The 19,657-nt window shown below is 37.8% G+C and overlaps 1 protein-coding gene across 4 annotated transcripts in view; it reads right to left on the bottom strand.

Moving 5' to 3' along the window:
• LOC128992012 (spectrin alpha chain-like) overlaps nt 1–19,657 on the bottom strand; it is a 60,078-nt gene that overhangs the window by 28,323 nt on the left and 12,098 nt on the right. For all 4 annotated transcript variants that reach the window (XM_054415344.1, XM_054415345.1, XM_054415347.1 and 1 more), the window contains exons 8-22: nt 17,991–18,107; nt 17,130–17,351; nt 16,308–16,547; nt 15,486–15,674; nt 14,699–14,854; nt 12,944–13,076; nt 11,988–12,172; nt 11,529–11,681; nt 10,963–11,122; nt 10,191–10,396; nt 7,297–7,524; nt 6,773–6,907; nt 2,088–2,348; nt 1,242–1,433; nt 425–661 (exon numbers count right to left, since the gene is read on the bottom strand). In XM_054415344.1, the coding sequence (XP_054271319.1) occupies nt 425–661; nt 1,242–1,433; nt 2,088–2,348; nt 6,773–6,907; nt 7,297–7,524; nt 10,191–10,396; nt 10,963–11,122; nt 11,529–11,681; nt 11,988–12,172; nt 12,944–13,076; nt 14,699–14,854; nt 15,486–15,674; nt 16,308–16,547; nt 17,130–17,351; nt 17,991–18,107 (2,814 nt within the window). The remainder of the gene's footprint in view (nt 1–424; nt 662–1,241; nt 1,434–2,087; nt 2,349–6,772; nt 6,908–7,296; nt 7,525–10,190; nt 10,397–10,962; nt 11,123–11,528; nt 11,682–11,987; nt 12,173–12,943; nt 13,077–14,698; nt 14,855–15,485; nt 15,675–16,307; nt 16,548–17,129; nt 17,352–17,990; nt 18,108–19,657) is intronic.

Genomic DNA, 19,657 nt, shown 5'->3' with positions numbered 1-19,657 from the left:
ATCTTATTGTCCTTCCATACAAGCCGGACTACGTGGGCCCTCCACAACAGTTAGGCCACACAATATTAAGCTTAATATGGATTGCCAATTTACAGGATTCAAACCGGCGCATGTAGAAAGGCGCTTGTCAGTGCCTTTAGCACCTTTAACACCTTTAGCCAACTGAGCTGCCATGTTATACAATTACTGATTTGTCATATATACACTTTAGAATCATGGCAAACTGAAAGGACGATTTATTGTGAAGCATATTCTATGCCACATTAATTATTAAAGTATTAGACACTGAGAGAAGAAATAGAATGCTTACATTAGCACACTCTTTTATTGGTTAAGTCAACTATATTATTTTGTATTGAAAACTTGGCTTCCTCTGGTCCATATGGATGGAAAGTCTACCTCAGTATAATAAGTCAACACCTACCTTGTCTCCAAGCGCCGCTAAGTCTCTCTCCAGCCCCTCGTGTTTGCGCTGCAGCGCCTGCACAGTGCGCAGGTCCTTGCCCAGGTCGTCGTTGTTGAGTGCCTCGTCTTTCTCCTGTATCCAGTCCTTGGTCTCGTCCACATCTCGGTGGAACCGCTGCACCTCGTGAGCCGAGCCCAGCTGTGTGGCTCGCTCCTGAGTCAGCTGTTGTAGTGACGTCCACTTCTCGTTCAGGTCCTGCATAAATACATTAGTTTTAGCATAAAGGAAGCAATCCGAAGGAAAATAACGTATAGCATTTTATATTAATTACTTATCTGATTAGAGTATCAAACATTATTACGGAATCCACCATCCACAAAAAGATCTATTATGGTGGGAGCGATTAAAAGCCGTAACGTTGGACTTGTACACATTTAAAAAAAAAAAAAAAACTAATTCAGTAGTAAAAAGTAGTAGTGGGACCACATTGTGAAAGTCCCTGAAGGCAGAAAACAGTTGGAAGACCCAAAGCTAGAGGGATATGAGAAAGTTGGGGTTCAAAAAGGAAGGATGCTTTTTGGTCCAAACCTAAAGACTATAAATTAAAGAGTTATTTAAACAAGTTTATTGATACCTATGTATTGTTTTGTGTAAATTTACTTAGTCATCAATCCAATTTCCTACAAAAAGTTGTGAGTGAGTAAGATTATGCAGCTAATGGTGCTATTTAGATGTTCCATTATACTTATACCAAAGAGTATTTTTCATACAATTCTGGTTCATAGTCTGGGTAGTAGATCAACTGACAATGCCAGTTACATGTTGTATCCCTCACCTGTAGTTGTGTCTGTATCTTGAGAGCAGCCTCCGTCTGTCCGAGACTCATCAGTTGCATCGCAATCTCGTTCATCTCAGCCAGACGAACCTCGTTGGCCTTGAGGTCTGACTGGAAGTCATCAAACTTCTTCTGCATCACTTCCACCTGCTCCAAGTCCTCACCCACATCTTGCACTTGGGCATGATTCTCCTACAACAGAATTATAAGTTACCACACATACTTGTGTATAGAGGTGGAGTTGCTATGGGACTGAGTGTGGTATTATATTTGAAAGTAAACTCATTTAAGCAAAAAGTACAAATACGTTAAGGAAAATTATTTTTGAATAAAAAACAAAAGGTATTAGGCCTAATAGATTTTTATATCAAGGACAGGTCAAATAAAGCCACTGTAGCCTTTTACAGCGAGCAAAATAGTCACTGGGATCTGTAGGGTGGGGCATGTTTCAATTCAACTGTTCTCAAAATAAAAAATGCAATGGCTTCAGAAAACACCACTTTTAGGATTTCAACTGCAATTCAACTGTTCTCAAAATAAAAAATGCAATGGCTTCAGAAAACACCACTTTTAGGATTTAAGGAGACCAAATTTCATTCAGGATCAAGTCAGATTTCAAAAGCAGATTTTTCAGCTTGGGCATTTATTTATCAGCACCCTAAGACAGTGGCAAGAAGGACCTGTTGTAGCTGAAGAGGAAAATTTGTATTACAACACATAATAACATCCTAGCTTTTCTAAAAATTGCCGTCTTAAAAAAAAAAAAAATAATAATATCAACTTGCACTATACTTTTAAGCAGCAAGAATGTTATTTATCACAATACAATCAACTTTTCAACCATACCTTGTCCTTAATCCAGGTGGACAACTCAGCGGCCTCTCTGACAAGCACGTAAGCTCGCACAGTCTCGTTGAGTTTGTTCTGTCGTTCACGAGCCAGTGACAGCAGCTGGTCGTACTGCGACTCTATCTGGTTCTGACGCGCTGCAATGGAGCTGCTATCAGCCAAGTTCTGCTGAGAAGCAGTCAAGCTGGCCTCGATCTTCTTGACGTAAGCGGCTGGGACAAAACCTTGACGGTCGTTGACCTCCACCTTCCACCAATCCTGGACAAACAAACCAAACATTAGATTTTGAACTTTAAAAATCTCTTTTCTTGTCCCTAGATAACAGGAATAGTTTTGGAACTGAAAGATTTTCCCAGGAGTTGATGAATGCAAAGAATAAAAACAAATTTCTATTGTCAGTGAGAGAGAGAGAGAAAGAGAGAGAGAAATTCTTTATTTATACACATTATTTTGCAGCAAATACATTAAGAAATAAAAATATCACATGGGTCACAATGACCTGTGCGTGATAGAGTCCTTACTGGCTGCTTCATCAAAATAAAAGTTCTTCACACTTCACTACACATAAAAAAAAGAATAAAAAAAAAAACAATTACTTGGTAAAATAAGCATACAATTTAATTTAATATACAATTATAATTATAACAACCTAATAACCATACACAATGTGCAACTCAATAACTTTTTTTTTTTCAATTCCCAATTTTACTGAGGCGTAGATTCCGTCAAGTAAAGAGTGCTGTAGAAGGTACAATAGATAGTCCAGTTATCAGTTGGTTAGGTCTAAACGAGATATTCTGGGCTGATAAGCGACTCTGTATTGTCAAGGCCTATCTCCATCAGCCAATTAGCGATAACCCTCTTATATACACTCAGTGACACTCGCAGGTCCCTAATTTCTGAAGGAATATTACGCAACAAGCAATTAGCAATGTAAAAGGAATTTGTTAAATTGATTGATTTGAGAACTCTTGGTACCCGTAATCCTATCATCACTGAGTTTCTGGTATGATAGTTATGAACTACGGGCAAGGCGATAAGGTCCAAATGAATGTATGAATAAGCTAATAAATCTTTAACATATAGCTGCCTTATTGATAAAAGCTGAGATTCTTTGAACAAATGATCAGTAGAATAACGTCTCGGTTTTCTTAACGCAGCTCTAATTATTGATTTTTGAATTACGAACAAAGGTTCAATTACCGATGAATAAGCCCCTCCCCAAGCTATTAAACCATACTGCAGATGAGATTGAACGTATGCGTAGTAAATTCTTTTAATTTCGTCATGTCGTAAAATTTGACCCAATTGATAAAAAACATAAATCATTTTTCTAAGCTTTGTTTTTAAAAAAATTATATGGCTTTCCCATTTCAATTTAGAATCCATTATAATGCCCAGGTATTTATACTGCGACACAGTTTCAATAATTTGGCAGTTGCAATCGCTGCCTGCGGTGCCACATGAGTGCAAGGTTAGTCTGAGTTCGGCGGGCGGCTCGCTAGCGGGACGAAGTGCGATAGGCAAACATTTTGTTTTACTGACATTCATTGTTAAAATATTTTCTGAGAACCATCTTTTTAAAATTTGTAATTCTGATGATGCAATATTAAAAACCTCTTCCCAAGTACGTGCCCTAAAGATTACTGCTGTGTCATCTGCAAACAAGAATATTTTTCCAGAAATATCAATTTTATATATGTTATTTATGTAAATTAAAAATAATAAGGGCCCCATTGTAGAACCTTGAATAATTCCAAAATCTACATTCATTTGATCACTAATTACGTTATTAATTGATACTACTTGAGTCCTATTGCTTAAATAACTTTTAAACCATGCCAGGGCTAAACCCCTAACTCCCAAATATTCTAACTTTTTGAAAAGAATTTTCCTATCAATAGAGTCAAACGCTTTAGCAAGATCTATGAATGCAATTAGTATTTTTTCATTTCTATTCACTGACTCGATTAATGTTTTATTGATAAGAAATAGTGCATCAGTAGTATTTTTACCTTTTCTAAACCCAAACTGTTGTTCTGATAAAATTCCATGTTCATCCAAATAATTTTGGAGTTGAATTTTGACACATTTCTCTAACACTTTAGATAATACACTTAACAATGAGATTGGTCTATAATTATTTTTGTCATTTTTTTGCCCGGACTTATAAAGAGGAATTACCTTAGCTATTTTAAATCTGTTTGGAAAAATGCCTGAAGTAATACTCAAGTTAATAAGATGTTTGAGAGGTAGTAAAATGTCTTGCAGATGATTTTTTAGTATTTTGGCTGGAAATTCATCGAACCCGGGAGCAGAACCGCCTCGCATTTCCCTCACACACTCAGCCAACTGACTGTCAGAGACAGGCTCCAGTCGCAGTTCACGCCCCTGTCCTACACTGAACAAAGCATCGTCGACCAGTGGCGGACCCACGGGCGGTGGCAACTCGCTCGCCAACCTATTACCAACACTAGAGAAAAATTCATTAAACGAGTTAGCCACCGCCCCCAAACCCCCTCCACTTGAGTCTGACGGTTGCTGGAAAAGTGAAACAGGAAAATTGCATCTCTTTATATTTGCTCCATTAAATTCATTTATATGTTTCCAAAATAATCTGGGGTTGTCAACAGAGGCTGTTATTTTTTCTCTGTAAAAGTTTTGTTTTGTAGTTTTGATTTTATTTGATAACTGGTTTCTAAAAGCTTGAAATTGAAATTTTAATTGCTCATCAAAAGGTCGGGCTTTAACCAGTTTACTCATTTTATCTCGTTTTCTAATAGCAAATATTAACTCTGTGTTTATCCATGGCTTTAATTTCTTAAATCTAGAGGTGGGTTTTATTACACGCATAGCTTTAAGTTTTAAACTAGAAAATGTGTTTAAAAATGCGTCACAACAATCATTAACATCCTGATGTGCAAGGACGTGATCCCACGACTGGACCGCCATCAAGCCACTCAGAACACCCGAGTCCAAGTACATGTTGCAGGTTTCGGGTTGAGCTGTAATGTTGTCAAGTTCAATTTTTGCTATAAGAGTGTAATGATCAGTTATGTCAGTTGTAAGTACACACGAAGTCAGCTTGTTACAGTCATAGTGTTTGACAAAAATGTGATCAATGCAAGTTTTAGAGTTGTTAACTTCTCTTGTAGGTTTATTTATTAATTCAATAAAACCCGCTGAATACATTATATTTAAGTAAACCTCTTTAAGATTGGTTTGTTTTGACTCTGGTAAAATGTCAATGTTTATATCACCCATGAAAATGTGAGTATTTGAATTGTTGGTAGTAATGCAGTAGGTTTCTAGATCATTTAAAAACAAATCAATATTCATGGATGGGCTACGGTAAACTGTAAGTATGCTGTAATGTTTGGAGTCCAATGTATAGTCAAGTCGTAATCCAGTCGCTTCACCCAGTCTTATCTGTTGCATTGTTCCGCAAAGTTCCGTTTTCAAGTACACAATAACACCGTCGTTTCTGTTCCAGTTGTTGTCTGTATTAAATAGATCATATCCGTCGATGTGATTCAGTGTATTCAAATCATGGGTCCACGCCTCAGTAAATGCAATACAATCAAATTCTAAGTTTAGACTTTGTAACAAAACCAATGCGGCATCAATGTTCCTACTGTAACTTCTAATATTTAAATGGATAAATAGTAAACCTTTCCCCTCATTGAAAAAGTTAGACACTTGTATATGGTTTACAAAATTCATGCATTGTATAGTTTTAAAGTTTTCCAAGTCAGTTTCTCTATCAAAGTGAACCATGCTACTATCCTAACCGCGTCTTCCCCAAATTGTATAAATATATAGAATAATAATAAAATCACATAAAGTATTTCCTCACCATGTACTAATTTGAGAATACTATTACATTTAAAAGTTGAATTGACTTAATAAGGGATGCTCAAAACTGCCTTTTTTATTAACAGGGAGCAAAATTACACTAAGCAATATGCATTAGATCGGCGATAAATTGAGACAAATAAAAACTCTAGTATAGTGTTCTATGGACTTTTAGTAAAATTATTATTACTATTTAGCGATCCAACACAAAATTACAGCCAAAGTATTTTCCTAAGTACAGTACCTCATTCATGCATGGTTTAATTTAGGTTATTAGTATGGAGTTAGCTCGAAACACTTAAATAATAAGTTGATTTTAGAGAGAGTTTATAAATACTTAATTATAGGCCTAATCCGTGGCAAACAAACTAAAATTGAAAGTAGTAATCATTCCAGGTTATAATTGTATAAAAAATAAAAAAAAATTAAACATTTTGAAATTGCATTAAGTTTGTAAAGAGAGCAGAATTTACTAAATAAATAATTATCCCTATGACTATCTATGCTTAATAACTTAAAATTCAAACCTTTTTAAATAATCAACTTATTGATACTTATCTAATACTAACAATTAAAGTGCATTTCAAGTTTGTTTTTGTTTGAACGCATAATACGTTTTTTATTGACCTAAGTAATAATAGTAGTAAGAAACAAAAATAAATTAATAAATAAAATAAATAATAATGTAAATAAATAGCCCTGTGTGTCATAAGCTTGTAAATGTTATATGGAATAAAATAAATAAATAGTGGGAACGGTACTTAATGTCCACAAAGTCTCTTACAGTGTTACTGTACTATTTTACAATGAACATATTGTCTGTTCACCTTGTTGTTAGAGTTGAGGAGTGTAAGTACATCTCCCTTCTTCATGGACACTTCCCGAGGTGACTTCTCAGTGTAGTCATACAAAGCCACAACACATTCCTTGCCTGTCACGTCAATCACTGGTGTCTCTTGTTGCTGCAAAACGACAGATACATATAGGTTTATCAATTAGATACCCTACAGCTTAGTGCAAAAAAAATATTTCTTTATTTGAAGACTAGAACTGCAGAAGGTTAACTAAGGTTGCATTGTTTAAAAAACAGCAACTAATACTTAAATAGTATTAAACCATTTTAAGGCACCTTTTAGACTAAATCGCCTTTAGAGGAAGTAAACAAATTAAGCCATGAAAGCCCTTATTCACTTGTAAGCCCCACAATCACTTGTAACCCAATAAAAGCTGGGAAACAAAATACCCAACCTCACCATGCTACTGATCAACTCATTATTGAGTACCGGAATGAGCTCCTCTAGACTTGAGATCATATTTGAGTTGCAACAACACATCCTACTACAATACTCACCCTGCATGCCTGGGCTGTCTCCCGTAGCGCCTGTATGGTGTTGCCGAACGCCTCCAGGTCACTGACCAGAGCCTCGTGTTTCTTCAGCAAAGCCTCACTGGAGTCCTCGTCCTTCCCGTAGTCCTGGTTCAGCACCAGCGGCTCCTTCTCTTTGATCCAGGACTCGGCCTCGTTGGCATCAGCAAAGTACTGGTGCGCCTGAAGTGAGTCTTCCAAATCTGCTTTCCTCTGCAATTGTCACGTTTTTATTAAAAAATCTGGGTAAAGAGTTTTAAAAGCAGTGGATAGTTTTAAACACAGTTTATTAGTTATAAGACTATTTTCTTACAGGGTGTCTAGTTTATTTCCATTACAAAATTCAAGACTAATTCCAGACTTTTCAAGACTAATTCCAGATTTTTCAAGACTAGTTTTTTCAACAATTAGTGGGTGATGATACCAAAATGTATCGATTCTCGATTCTTGATACCGATACCAATTTGTTTGGCTTAACCAAATTTTCTAAATAATACTACACCAACCCCTGTCTTTGTCATAAAGTAGTATTATGATAACGTCGTGTTTTCAAGTAAAGAAATAATGCAGCAATAAAAAACTAAATAGCAACTAGCAAATTTGTTTTTTTTATCATGAAATCTTCCGCGTACCGTACGTTTAGACATCATCATTGACTGCAGCGGTTACAGAAACGTGATCGTCGTCGTCCGCGATCACGGCAAAATCATGAACATTTCCCGCGGCCGTGTAGACATCATCGTCGTCTCCCGCGGTCACGGAAACGTCATCGTCATCTCCCGCGGTCACGGAAACGTCATCGTCGTTTCGCGATCGCGACAAAATCAAGAACATTTCCCGCGGCCGAGCAGATATCATCGTCGTCTCCCACGGTCACGGAAACGTCATCGTAGTCTCCCGCGGTCACGGAAACGTCATCGTTGTCTCCCGCGGTCACGGAAACGTCATCGTCATCTCCCGCGGTCACGGAAACGTCGTTGTCATCTCCCGCGGTTACGGAAAAGTCATCATCGTCTCCCACGGTCACGGAAACGTCATCGTACTCTCCCGCGGTCACGGAAACGTCATCGTCGTCTCCCGCGGTCACGGAAACGTCATCGTCATCTCCCGTGGTCACGGAAACGTCATCGTTATCTCCCGCGGTCACGGAAACGTCATCCGCGATCGCGAAAAAACCATGAACATTTCCCGCAGCCGAGCAGATATCATCGTTGTCTCCCGCGGTCACGGATACGTCATCGTCATCTCCCGCGGTCACGGAAACGTCATCGTCATCTCCCACGATCGCGACAAAATCATGAATATTTCCCGCCGCCGAGCAGATATCATCGTCGTCTCCCGCGGTCACGGAAACGTCATCGTCATCTCCCGCGGTCACGGAAACGTCATCGTCATCTCCCGCGGTCACGGAAACGTCATCGTCGTCGTCCGCGATCGCGGCAAAATCATGAACATTTCCCGCGGTTTTTTAGACATCACCGTCATCTCCCACGGTCACGGGAACGTTATCGTCGTCGTCCGCGATCACGGCAAAATCATGAACATTTCCCGCGGCCGTGTAGACATCATCGTCGTCTCCCGCGGTCACGGAAACGTCATCGTCATCTCCCGCGGTCACGGAAACGTCGTCGTCATCTCCCGCGATCGCGACAAAATCATGAATATTTCCCGCGGCCGAGCAGATATCATCGTCGTCTCCCGCGGTCACGGAAACGTCATCGTCATCTCCCGTGGTCACGGAAACGTCATCGTCGTCGTCCGCGATCGCGGCAAAATCATGAACATTTCCCGCAGTTTTTTAGACATCACCGTCATCTCCCACGGTCACGGGAACGTTATCATCGTCCGCGATCACGGCAAAATCATGAACATTTCCCGCGGCCGTGTAGACATCATCGTCGTCTCCCGCGGTCACGGAAACGTCATCGTCATCTCCCGCGGTCACGGAAACGTCGTCGTCATCTCCCGCGATCGCGACAAAATCATGAATATTTCCCGCGGCCGAGCAGATATCATCGTCGTCTCCCGCGGTCACGGAAACGTCATCGTCATCTCCCGTGGTCACGGAAACGTCATCGTCGTCGTCTGCGATCGCGGCAAAATCATGAACATTTCCCGCGGTTGTTTAGACATCACCGTCATCGCCCACGGTCACGGAAACGTTATCGTCATCTCCCGCGGTCACGGAAACGTCATCGTCGTCGTCCACGATCGCGACAAAATCATGTACATTTCCCGCGGCCGAGCAGATATTTTCATTGGCTTTCGCGGTTACGTAAACGCAAGACGACAATCGCGGCAAAATCATGAAAATTCCCGACTTTGAAATCAAATTTAAGACTAAATCCCGACTTTTCAAGACCATTTTGAAATTCAATACTAATTCCCGACTTTCCCGATTTTCCCGACTACTAGACACCCTGTTTCTAATTGATTTAAAAACTCATAAAACAAATTTTAAATTTTAAATGTTCATCAACGCTAGGTAATTGTGTTGAATTTTGTGTCAGCTCTAGATGTCCTTGATCTTGTGAATTGTGTATATAGTAATCCCTTTATTTTCTGTTTATGTAACTGCTTAAATGTCCGATACAAAGTGGCAACAAGAAAAAAATTAACTGAATTGTAGTAGGCTAGATGTAATTAAAAAAAGGCATTGAAGTTCTAAAAAAACTAAAATGACAACCCTCAAAAGGTAAAAACTCAATTTAGAACTCTTGACAGTAAAAAAGACAAAATATCTCTTTGCTCGGTTTACCTAAAAAATACAGGGTCATAGTGAGCTTAAAAAATAACAAGGTCGACCATAGTTTCCGTCTAATGTGCCTGACGTTCCACTTGGAATCGTAACTACAAGACTCAGTTTGTAAAGTATGTACCTGCAAAGCCTTCTCCTTGAGTTGAGTCCAGTGGTCGCTGAGGTTGCCGGCCCGCAGTCTGATCTCGTCAGACGCAAAGTGACCTCCGTCCACCATCTGCTGTGCCGAGTGTGACACGGCTGTGATGCGGTGCTCGTGGTTGTTGATCTCAGCCAGCACAGCTTGGTGCTTCTTCATCAGGTTCTGCACTCCAATCAGATCTCGGCCTGCATGGAAAAATCACCATTCGTTTGTCTATTCAATATTTTAATTTTGAGATCCTAAAAATGAACTGATTTAAAATTTGTAATATTGTGCATCGTGGATATCCTTCATTTGATCGAATCCTGTAAGAGCTGATATTTATTAGGTTTAGTTAAAACCACTTACTGTTTATCAACGTTTTGTATCCACATTACGAGGGTACATAAAACACTTTTCATTAAATTTTAGGCAATATGGGAAAATTGCAGTCTCTAAGTACACAATAAACAATCACATAACACAACACTAAAATTTCATACTAGAGTAGGACTTTTTTGTGTAGGAGAGTATATCAATTTTGAATGATTTCTTAACAGGATCTACTAAAAGGTGTCCTGGAACACCAGTGATATTTTATATGACCATTTACTGCCTATCCAAAAGCCCCTTAACTCTAATATTCGTAGGTTCAATAGTTAAACACTATCCAATTCCCCGAACAATCCTTAATCAGCCACTTTACTTTCAATTAGTAACAGTTTTTGTTATTTATTTTATAAGCGCATGTCATGGGACACTCATTACTGACCTCTGTTGGTGGAGGCGGCCACAGGTTCCTTCTCTCGTATCCAGGCTTCCTCATCCTCAATGTCTCTGAACAGTTGCTGCACCTGCAGTGAGTCCAGCAGACGTTGCTTCCTCAGACTCATCGGCTTCTGGAGTTGAGCGTAACGCTCACACAATGCCTCCTACACAAAGCATCATACCATTGGCCCATTAGCTCATGTAAAGGAGATTCATTAACGTTTTGTATGATACACAAAGATTAGTTTTCTTAACAAATAGCAACCAAAAATAATTCACATGACTAGAGCAGGCACGTCAATACAGTACACTTTTGTACTGTACTTGTCACATTTGTAACATATTCAGCATAATTTAAATTAAAACTTTGACATTATTTTCTATTTTAGTTCCTGTTTAAGGTATGACGCCCATGTGGTTGGGAAAATACACAAAGTTAAGAGAGGACGCTAATGTTTCCTTAGACATATTTAAATTTTAAAACAAAATGTTGATGTCCAGATCAAGGCATTCAACATTATTGGTGTGATTTTAGCTAGAAATTAATATAGGAAAACACATCACACTGACCTGTTTAGCCCTGATGTTGTCGGCGTCAAAGTGTCCGTTGTCCACAAACTGTTGAGCGTTCTGTTTGATGCCTTCGATTCTGTCCTGGTGAGATCCAACATCTGCCTCCAGCAGAGCATGCTTCTTCTGCGAGTTCTGCACACTGGTGAGGTCCTGAACAACAAAAGCCAACTGCATTGAAAGCTATCCAAAAGCCCCATGATCGGAAGCTGTTCATTATATAATGTTGGTGCTCTGTGTTCATGAAAAAACGTTTTACAAAAAAGTCTGTCCGTGTACAGCAAACGTGCACTGAATTTTAATAATTTAGTTTAATTGTAGCTTGCTCTGATGATGGATTGAGGCAATGCATCCAATACAGTCAGGTCCTGTAGCTCTCATACACTGTTCATCTGCAAGTTAATCTATGTATCAATTCCTACTAGTTTAGTTGAACAATTGAAGAGTAGGAATGTTTACCTTGCCGTAGTCCTCGCTCATCAGTTGTCCCTCCACCTCAGACAGCCACAGCTCCACGTCCTCCACTGTTCTGTTGAACGTCTGCTGTTGAGAAGCCTCCTGTAGCTTGGAGCCCTTCTTGTCTGTAGCAGCGGCCAGGGTCTCCCACAACTGTACGATCTCATCCATACGAGACTGTATGCGATCTGTCAATCACCAGTTATTAGAACCACAAACTTAATTCAAGACTAAACGTTTAACATCATGTAGTTAAAACAACCACTCAATGGAAACAATAGATGATCCAGCTTGTACACACTACCATAGACTAACCAACAAAAGTAGACTTCTCATCCCATTGTAAATTTTGAAGCACGTTTTTTGTGTCTATTTCATGTACGTGACACATGGGCGTTTGTGTCGACGAAACTTTGTTTCTATTATTTTAGGGTTTATTTCTTGATTTGTGCTTTACTGTTTGGTTATATAACTAGGGGACGAGTTATTGTTTATGATTAGATCGTATTATTTGGTTAAACGAGGTTTTAAATGGCTGTAATAACGGGAAACAAATTGTAAACAAAACACGACCTCTACATAAACCGTACAGAACTAATAATAAAATTGTCTTCAGCTGTTCCATAAGGATGAGAAATCTATTAAGGGAGTATGTTTTATCTATGACACTACATAAGGTTTGCCACCTTTGGATTGGGAAAAATCGGGACAGACCCCCTCCCCCACCTGTAATAACATGGACATAAACACGGGCACAGCTGACCGTGATAACTGCATCTCCCCTTAGAAAACTTGGATTGTATAAAAAACTCTTAATTTCTTAAGGGATTGTTTTGAAAATAAAACTACCACAAATGCATCTCTAGAAAAACAGACTACAGTTTTTTCTTCTTGTTTACTAAATACTCGACAAGTCAAATATGTAACACTTATTACTATTAAAAACTAACTCTTTTTACCTGTGGCATAGTGACGAGCTTCAATCAATTCTTGTCCGGTGGAAGTGATCTCTTCCATTCGGGACTTGTTAGCGTTTAATTCTTGTTCAAAGTTCTGGTGTTTTTGAACTTTTCCATTCAGGTTTGTAGGGTCCTGAGACAATCATAAATTTTGTAAAAATAACTACAATTGAATAAATAGTTAGCAACTTAAAAATAGGGTAAATGTTAACAGGGTTGCCACCATAGTCGGATGATAAAATTCATGCAGAATTCATTGTTTTCATTGGTAGATTCAAACAAATTCATGGTCGATGCGCTTATACAATTTCAACACAATTGAGTTTTGCTGATTTCATAAACTGACGTTAAAGAGGCAGTTTCTTTGTGTGTTACTTTTCAATAACCTTTCATACTTAATGTAGAACATACAACTTTTTTAGGGTGATTTATAAACATTCAAAACAAAGTTGAAAACAAGACAGGTCTAGCTATTCTATATGAGATATTGGAGAAGAATTGTAAAATACATTAAGTCTAGGTCCAATTCAGTCTTTCCACCGGAATAAAACAAAAATCCCACTCACACAGCCAAAAAAGTCCGGTTTTATCCCCCTACATAATTGTCATAAAATGTGCATTCTGGTTTATCTTATTCCACAACGTAATATAATATGATGGTTTTATCCAAAAAGCTAAAAAAATCAGGCGTCAGAGTCGGAAATTTGGTTCTATTGCGCTCCCCGTTTCAATTCCGTGCATGGTCTAAAACTTCTGTTTTTGTGATTTAAGTCCCCATTCCCCTTTTTCATACGCAGGGGTTGGCCTACTAATGATTTTTCGAACCATATACAGTCCTCAGGAAGTCTCAGCTGACTTCAGCATCTTTGGATGACTTGGAACGAGCTAAGCAATTGTTTCTGATCGTGGGACATGTTAAGTAATCATCTCCACACAGTATTTTCATGGTGTTTGTCTCTATGAACTGTTTTTAAATATGAAATATTTGTTATTTGGAAAATTTAATGGTACTGGTTGAATAATTCTTCCTGATTTTGAAAATTCATGGTCCATTAGAGAAATCCATGCATAATCCATGCCTTTTTTCATGGTCACAAGAATTCATGCATAATTCAAGCTTTTCAAGGTTTTCATGGCTGGTGGCAACCCTGTGTTATGAATCTTCTGGAATAGACTAATTGGAATAAATTTATACAAAATATTAGTTTGTTAGCTAATTACAAGTGTACACAACTATGCACTTATATTTTACCCTAGTAGCACTTAGACCTATAATGTGGTCGAATCATTGGTACATTCTTTTAAATCACACAACCTAATCTCTTTTGTCGTAAGTATTTTGTAAACAACAAATTGTCTTTATTTTAATTTTCAGCTAATAATAGCTCAAATTAAAACATTGATACAACATGTTAATGTTTAAGGATTTTGGTCAGACTAACCCGAATGAGAAAAAGTCCACTCTAGCACAGGAAACACAAAAATGAGAATATTTGCTGTCACTGACAGCACTTTCAAACAAGAGTGAGTTAAGTTGGTGAGAGATGAAGACTGGGATCTTTTCCATACATCATGTTATCCTTACTAAAATCTAAAACCTATGCCCTAGTGCTCTATAAACATTCAAAAGTGTTTACAACAAAAGATCATCTTATTACTGCAAGAAAGGAAATATTGACAACTTAAGGTAAACAATTTTCATTGATAGTAGCCTTACAAAATTTTAGTTAAACTACTTATCATAAAACTGCGTACCAAGTAGCTGTCATCTGTAGCAAACTTGAGTTTCTCGTTGATCCAGCCCTTGGTCTCGTCGCAGTCTCTCTCAAACTGTTGCAGTCTGTACGCGTCCTCCAGGATGGCTCGTCTCTGTGAAGACTTCTCCAGCAGAACAGAGCGTCTCTCCAGCAGCTGCCAATCACAAAGCATTCACAAGATCAATGTTGTCACTGATCAATGGTTTTGTGTTAAATTACAAAGCTACATACTCAAGAGCACAATGTGAGATCTTAAATGCTGATTGAAAAAGATACTAAAATTTGGACAAAATACATATTGCTGTAAAATGTCTTCAAAAGATAACCATGATGATAAAATCAAAAATGTTTAACACTGATTTAAAACTTATGTTTGTTTTTTTTTATCCAGTAATTGGACCTGGGAGTGTACTGATCAAACTGATGATGGCATAGCCTGTTGAAAACACAATTTGTTGTTATGAACTTAGCAACACCATAATACCGTTCACACAGTTAATATCATACTGTTCTATATGTGCATACCATATTATTCCTTTGAATAAAATACAAAGGTAAAGAGCGACAATTTTGTGAAAAATGAAAATGGTTTACAACACTACTGAGAACAAAAGTTGTATCCTTCACAATAATAAAAAACCTACATTTGAGATAGGCCAATTTTTTATCTATGAAAATGTAGGCTTAGCTCTGAAATTTGTTCAACAGGATACACAGTGATTGCAATATTTGATATTCTATTTGATAGTCTAAATTTGTTCATAAAACGACAACTATCAACTCACCATAGCTCGGCGCTGCGCCACATCGTCTGCAGCGTAATGCTGGCCCTCAATCAGTTTGGTGGCAAACTCATCCAGAGCTTTGATCTTCTCTTCCTGAGCGGCCAAAGACTTCTCAAAGTCCTCGTGTTTCTTGATCAAAGCTTCGACTGAGTCCAACGAGTCGCCCAAGTCTTCATTGGCAAGGAAAGCCTAACGAATCAAATAAATTATTTACACAAATGTTTTTTAATTAGATAGGCCAGTTATCACTACCAATTAAGGTGGGGACGAAACTGGGCACATTTTAATACATATGTTCGAAGGTGTAGAAAGGCAGCTAGGTTTGGTTTCCATATATTCAAAAGCTATTGACTTTACTTAATTATAGAATCGACAAACTTCTAATTACTAGTACCAAAAAGATGAATAACAATACTATATCAACAAATTGAGTAAAATAACCTAAAGGTGTTTTCAATAGTACTTAAAACAAAAACACCAAATGTGTGTGTACAAATAAAAGTTAAGGATATATGCTTTAAAATATTGATCTATATAAAAAATTAGATTGTGAGTTGAGGTTCTAGTTTCATAATGTAATTTTAACAGGTTTATCTGGGAACAATAAGTATCTTCATGCTAAAAACTTTAATGGCTAAAATATTTACAATACTATAGCTGATCATGAGAGGATTGCAAAAAATCCTGGGAATATTGACAACTAAAAGACTAATGTCAAAGGCTGGCTGCCACTGTTCTCTTACCCAGGGATCATGAAGACCTTAAGTTTTTCCCTTCAAGAAAAATTGTAATGAATATTGTTGCTAGCAAGTTGAGGCCTACCTCCTGCTTGGCCATCCAGGTGTCGGCTTGTTCAGTGTCCCTGTAGAAGAGCTGCAGGTCCATGCACTGCTCGTACAGAATACGCCTTTCCTCCCACATCTGCAGCAGGGATGTCTTCTCTGAAGCCAACACCACCAGCTTCTCCTTCACCTCCTCCGCAGCATAGTGCTGTCTCTCCAACAACACCTGGCCGGCCTCCGCTGTGCTGCGGAAACTGTCCTCCCTTGCGTCAATCTCACCCTGCACACCACAGATATACTTGATACAAATAGCATTTAAGATCTGGGAGTAAAATTAAAAAGCATAGCCTACTCATAAATATTCCAAGGAAATGCAAACCCTTAACTCTTTATTAATAGATCTCCCTTTGGAAGGTAGGCCAACAGCATGGCTATAAACAGAATGTAGTAATAATGTACTGTAATAAAAAGTAGCCAATACTGATACTCTAAGACCTTACTGGGTGTGGGAGGGAAGGCTTATGTATATTCAAACATTTTATGGAGATGGGGTGGGTAAGCAAGAAGGTTAGAGTGAGAGAGGGACCTCTGACCGTAGCCCAACCTAACCTTATGGGCAAGTTAGCTTCCAAGCATTCACACTACACACCAATCCAGAATTACTTTTTGAAAACTTTGGTTACGTATCCTGTGACTCATATCAGTGTCAATAACCCTATCATTGTGAAGTCCCAGGGTACTAAGAAACCCATCATAACCCCTTACCACTCCTAAGTCTCCTCCACAGCCACAACACAACCATCCTGTGTGGCCCTTATGATTCCTGCCGGACATTCTTATCATCCAACCTGATAACCCTCACCTTGTGTTCCTGGTGTCGCTCTATCAGAGCCTCAGCACCAGCCACATCCTTGGCCAGCTCGTCAGCGGAGATGATCGCCTTCATGTCATTGATCCAAGAGATAAGGTCTCTGAAGTCCGCCAGGAAGCGGTGTAGACAGTAGCTCTCGTCCAGCTTCTGTCGGCGTTCCTTGGCTTTAGCCGTCAGACGTTCCCAGTAGGCAACAATCTCGGCACGTTTTGCCTGCCAATCAAAAAATCAATCAATTAATCTTTATTCACATATATATTGAGTACAGTATTGGGTCAAGACTTAACCTCATTATTATACATGTCCTTTGAGTTACAATATGTATTTGGAATGTATATACACAGCGTATAAGGAAATCAGTGGTTCATTGTGTGTTCCTCCATTCGAGAAACTCCTGGTCAAGTATATTGTTCACATGTTCTGATATCAACATTTCAATTGATCCCAATTTACTAATTTTAATACTACATACAAGTCTGGACTATATATTTAATTATATGCTTAGTGAGAAATGTCTTGAACACTTGTTCCAAAAATAACTTATAAAGTAAGTGACACAGCAATTTAAGCAAAGTAAGTGACCTACTAAATTTAATTCTTTACTAAAAAAAGAAATCAAATAATAAATCAATACTAATAGCAATGCCATGGACTTTTACAACTAATTCAACACAAACACTGCTCTTTGATACCTACACTGTAAAGCTTTCTGTATTTAGAACTGTGCTTTTTCACTGGAATTGTAAATCTTAAATGTTTGATAAAACTCAACTATACTGTTTCAGTAAAACAAGTGTGATGACCTAATCGTTTCACACAGAGACGAGCATGTCAGGTGTAGGTGTAACATACCTGTATCTGATCAGCGTGGTCCGCATGGATGCCACACAGACGGTCAGCCTCCTGTCCCAAAGTGACTACCTTGTCCTCTAGAGCAGCCAAGTCCCTCTCCACTCCCTCGTGTTTGCGCTACAACATACAGCATACACATTACCATGTTGTATTATCGTAAACGTAGAAAATTAGAGCAAAGGAACTAACAGGTACACAATAAAAGCTCACTTAACAGTGTGAATTTTACCAATAAAAGCTATAAAATCATAAGCACAAAAATAAACAGCAAAATATTCATTGTGAAACAACTCTACTACAAAATCAAAACCACATATTGAGTTTATTTTAAAATCTGTGTAAGAACTAAACCGAACTAGTACAAAACCATAGAGAAACTCATTGACATGAGAACCACCACACAATAGTTAGCTAAATTAACTAAGAAACAACAGTAGTTCAAAGTATAGTGAAAAATTAATAAGATATGATTCAAAGGTACACTTAACATAGTAATGAACATTATTTGTTTAGTTTTATGGATCAGGGTGTCTACTAAATTCTGGATAAAAAATTCATGGACAATTCCCGTACATTTAAGGACCTTTGTCAGTGTGATTACAGAATAATATTCCTGATTTGTCAAACTGTATTAATCTTGTTCTTCACTGTAGTTGTTCCAGAGAGAAAAGTAAATAATAATAGACAAGAATGAAATTTCAAAATAGAAACTTATTGAAAGTAAACAAACATATACTTTAGGTACAGCTTTTATAGTGTAACAGAAAAACGCAATCATTGTCTCCTGCAATAGCGACAAAATCCTAAATATCTCCATCGGTCACGGAAACATCATAACATAGCTTATCCGATCCAGGCGGATTAATTTGGCATTATTCAACCTGGCACAATGTTAGGTTCTCGACTACTTAAAAAAAAAAAATCTTTAATGCATAATGAATATATTGTAACTCGGTTCTAGGTACAAAATCGGTATGGTAAGCAGCTACCAGTAAGCACAGAGTAAGATTATTGTCTTTTCATCTGCAAAGTTAATATCGACACATAGCAATCATTAGTTTACCTTAGGCTCAATTACATTTTCTTAGTATATTTTACAGCTCTTTCAAAGAATCAAAATACCCAGGCCTAGGTCTAATTATTTAGGAGGGCCTATATAAACTGAGTAACAAACAATGAGGTTATAATATCAGCAAAGTCACTACAATATCATCATTCTAGTTCATAAGATTTAGATTGCTTAAAGCATACAACGCAATAAATAAATATGGGAAATAAAAAAAATTGAAACCTGAATGCCAACAATGTACAAAGATACAGAAAATGCAATGACATAATTTGAAACCAAGTAGGCCTACGTAGTGATAAAAAATTAATGCAAACGACAATGCTTGTGGTTTTGTCAATTGAAAGATAAAATATTCATAAAAAAGGGTTTAACTTACAAAATAAGACTGTAGAATAGTTACATGTTTTATATGAAACCATAAACAGTTTTATGGCACTAGGCAATGGCCAGCAGCAAATTGAATCTTCAAGACGAAAGTACAAGTAAGAAGTGAAATTTAACAGCCATTATAAAACTATTATTTCCATCATAAAATATGTTTGGGATCTAATAATGATTACCTTAGTAATAAATAAAGAAGTTGTAAAGGAATAAAAGT

Source organism: Macrosteles quadrilineatus, unplaced genomic scaffold (assembly GCF_028750875.1).
Source record: "Macrosteles quadrilineatus isolate MER2022 unplaced genomic scaffold, UCM_ALF_1.0 Scaffold_4__1_contigs__length_99947679, whole genome shotgun sequence".
NCBI classification, from domain to species: Eukaryota; Metazoa; Arthropoda; class Insecta; order Hemiptera; family Cicadellidae; genus Macrosteles; species Macrosteles quadrilineatus.
Note: the sequence above shows the minus strand (reverse complement) of the source record. Positions and strands in the feature narration are given on the sequence as shown.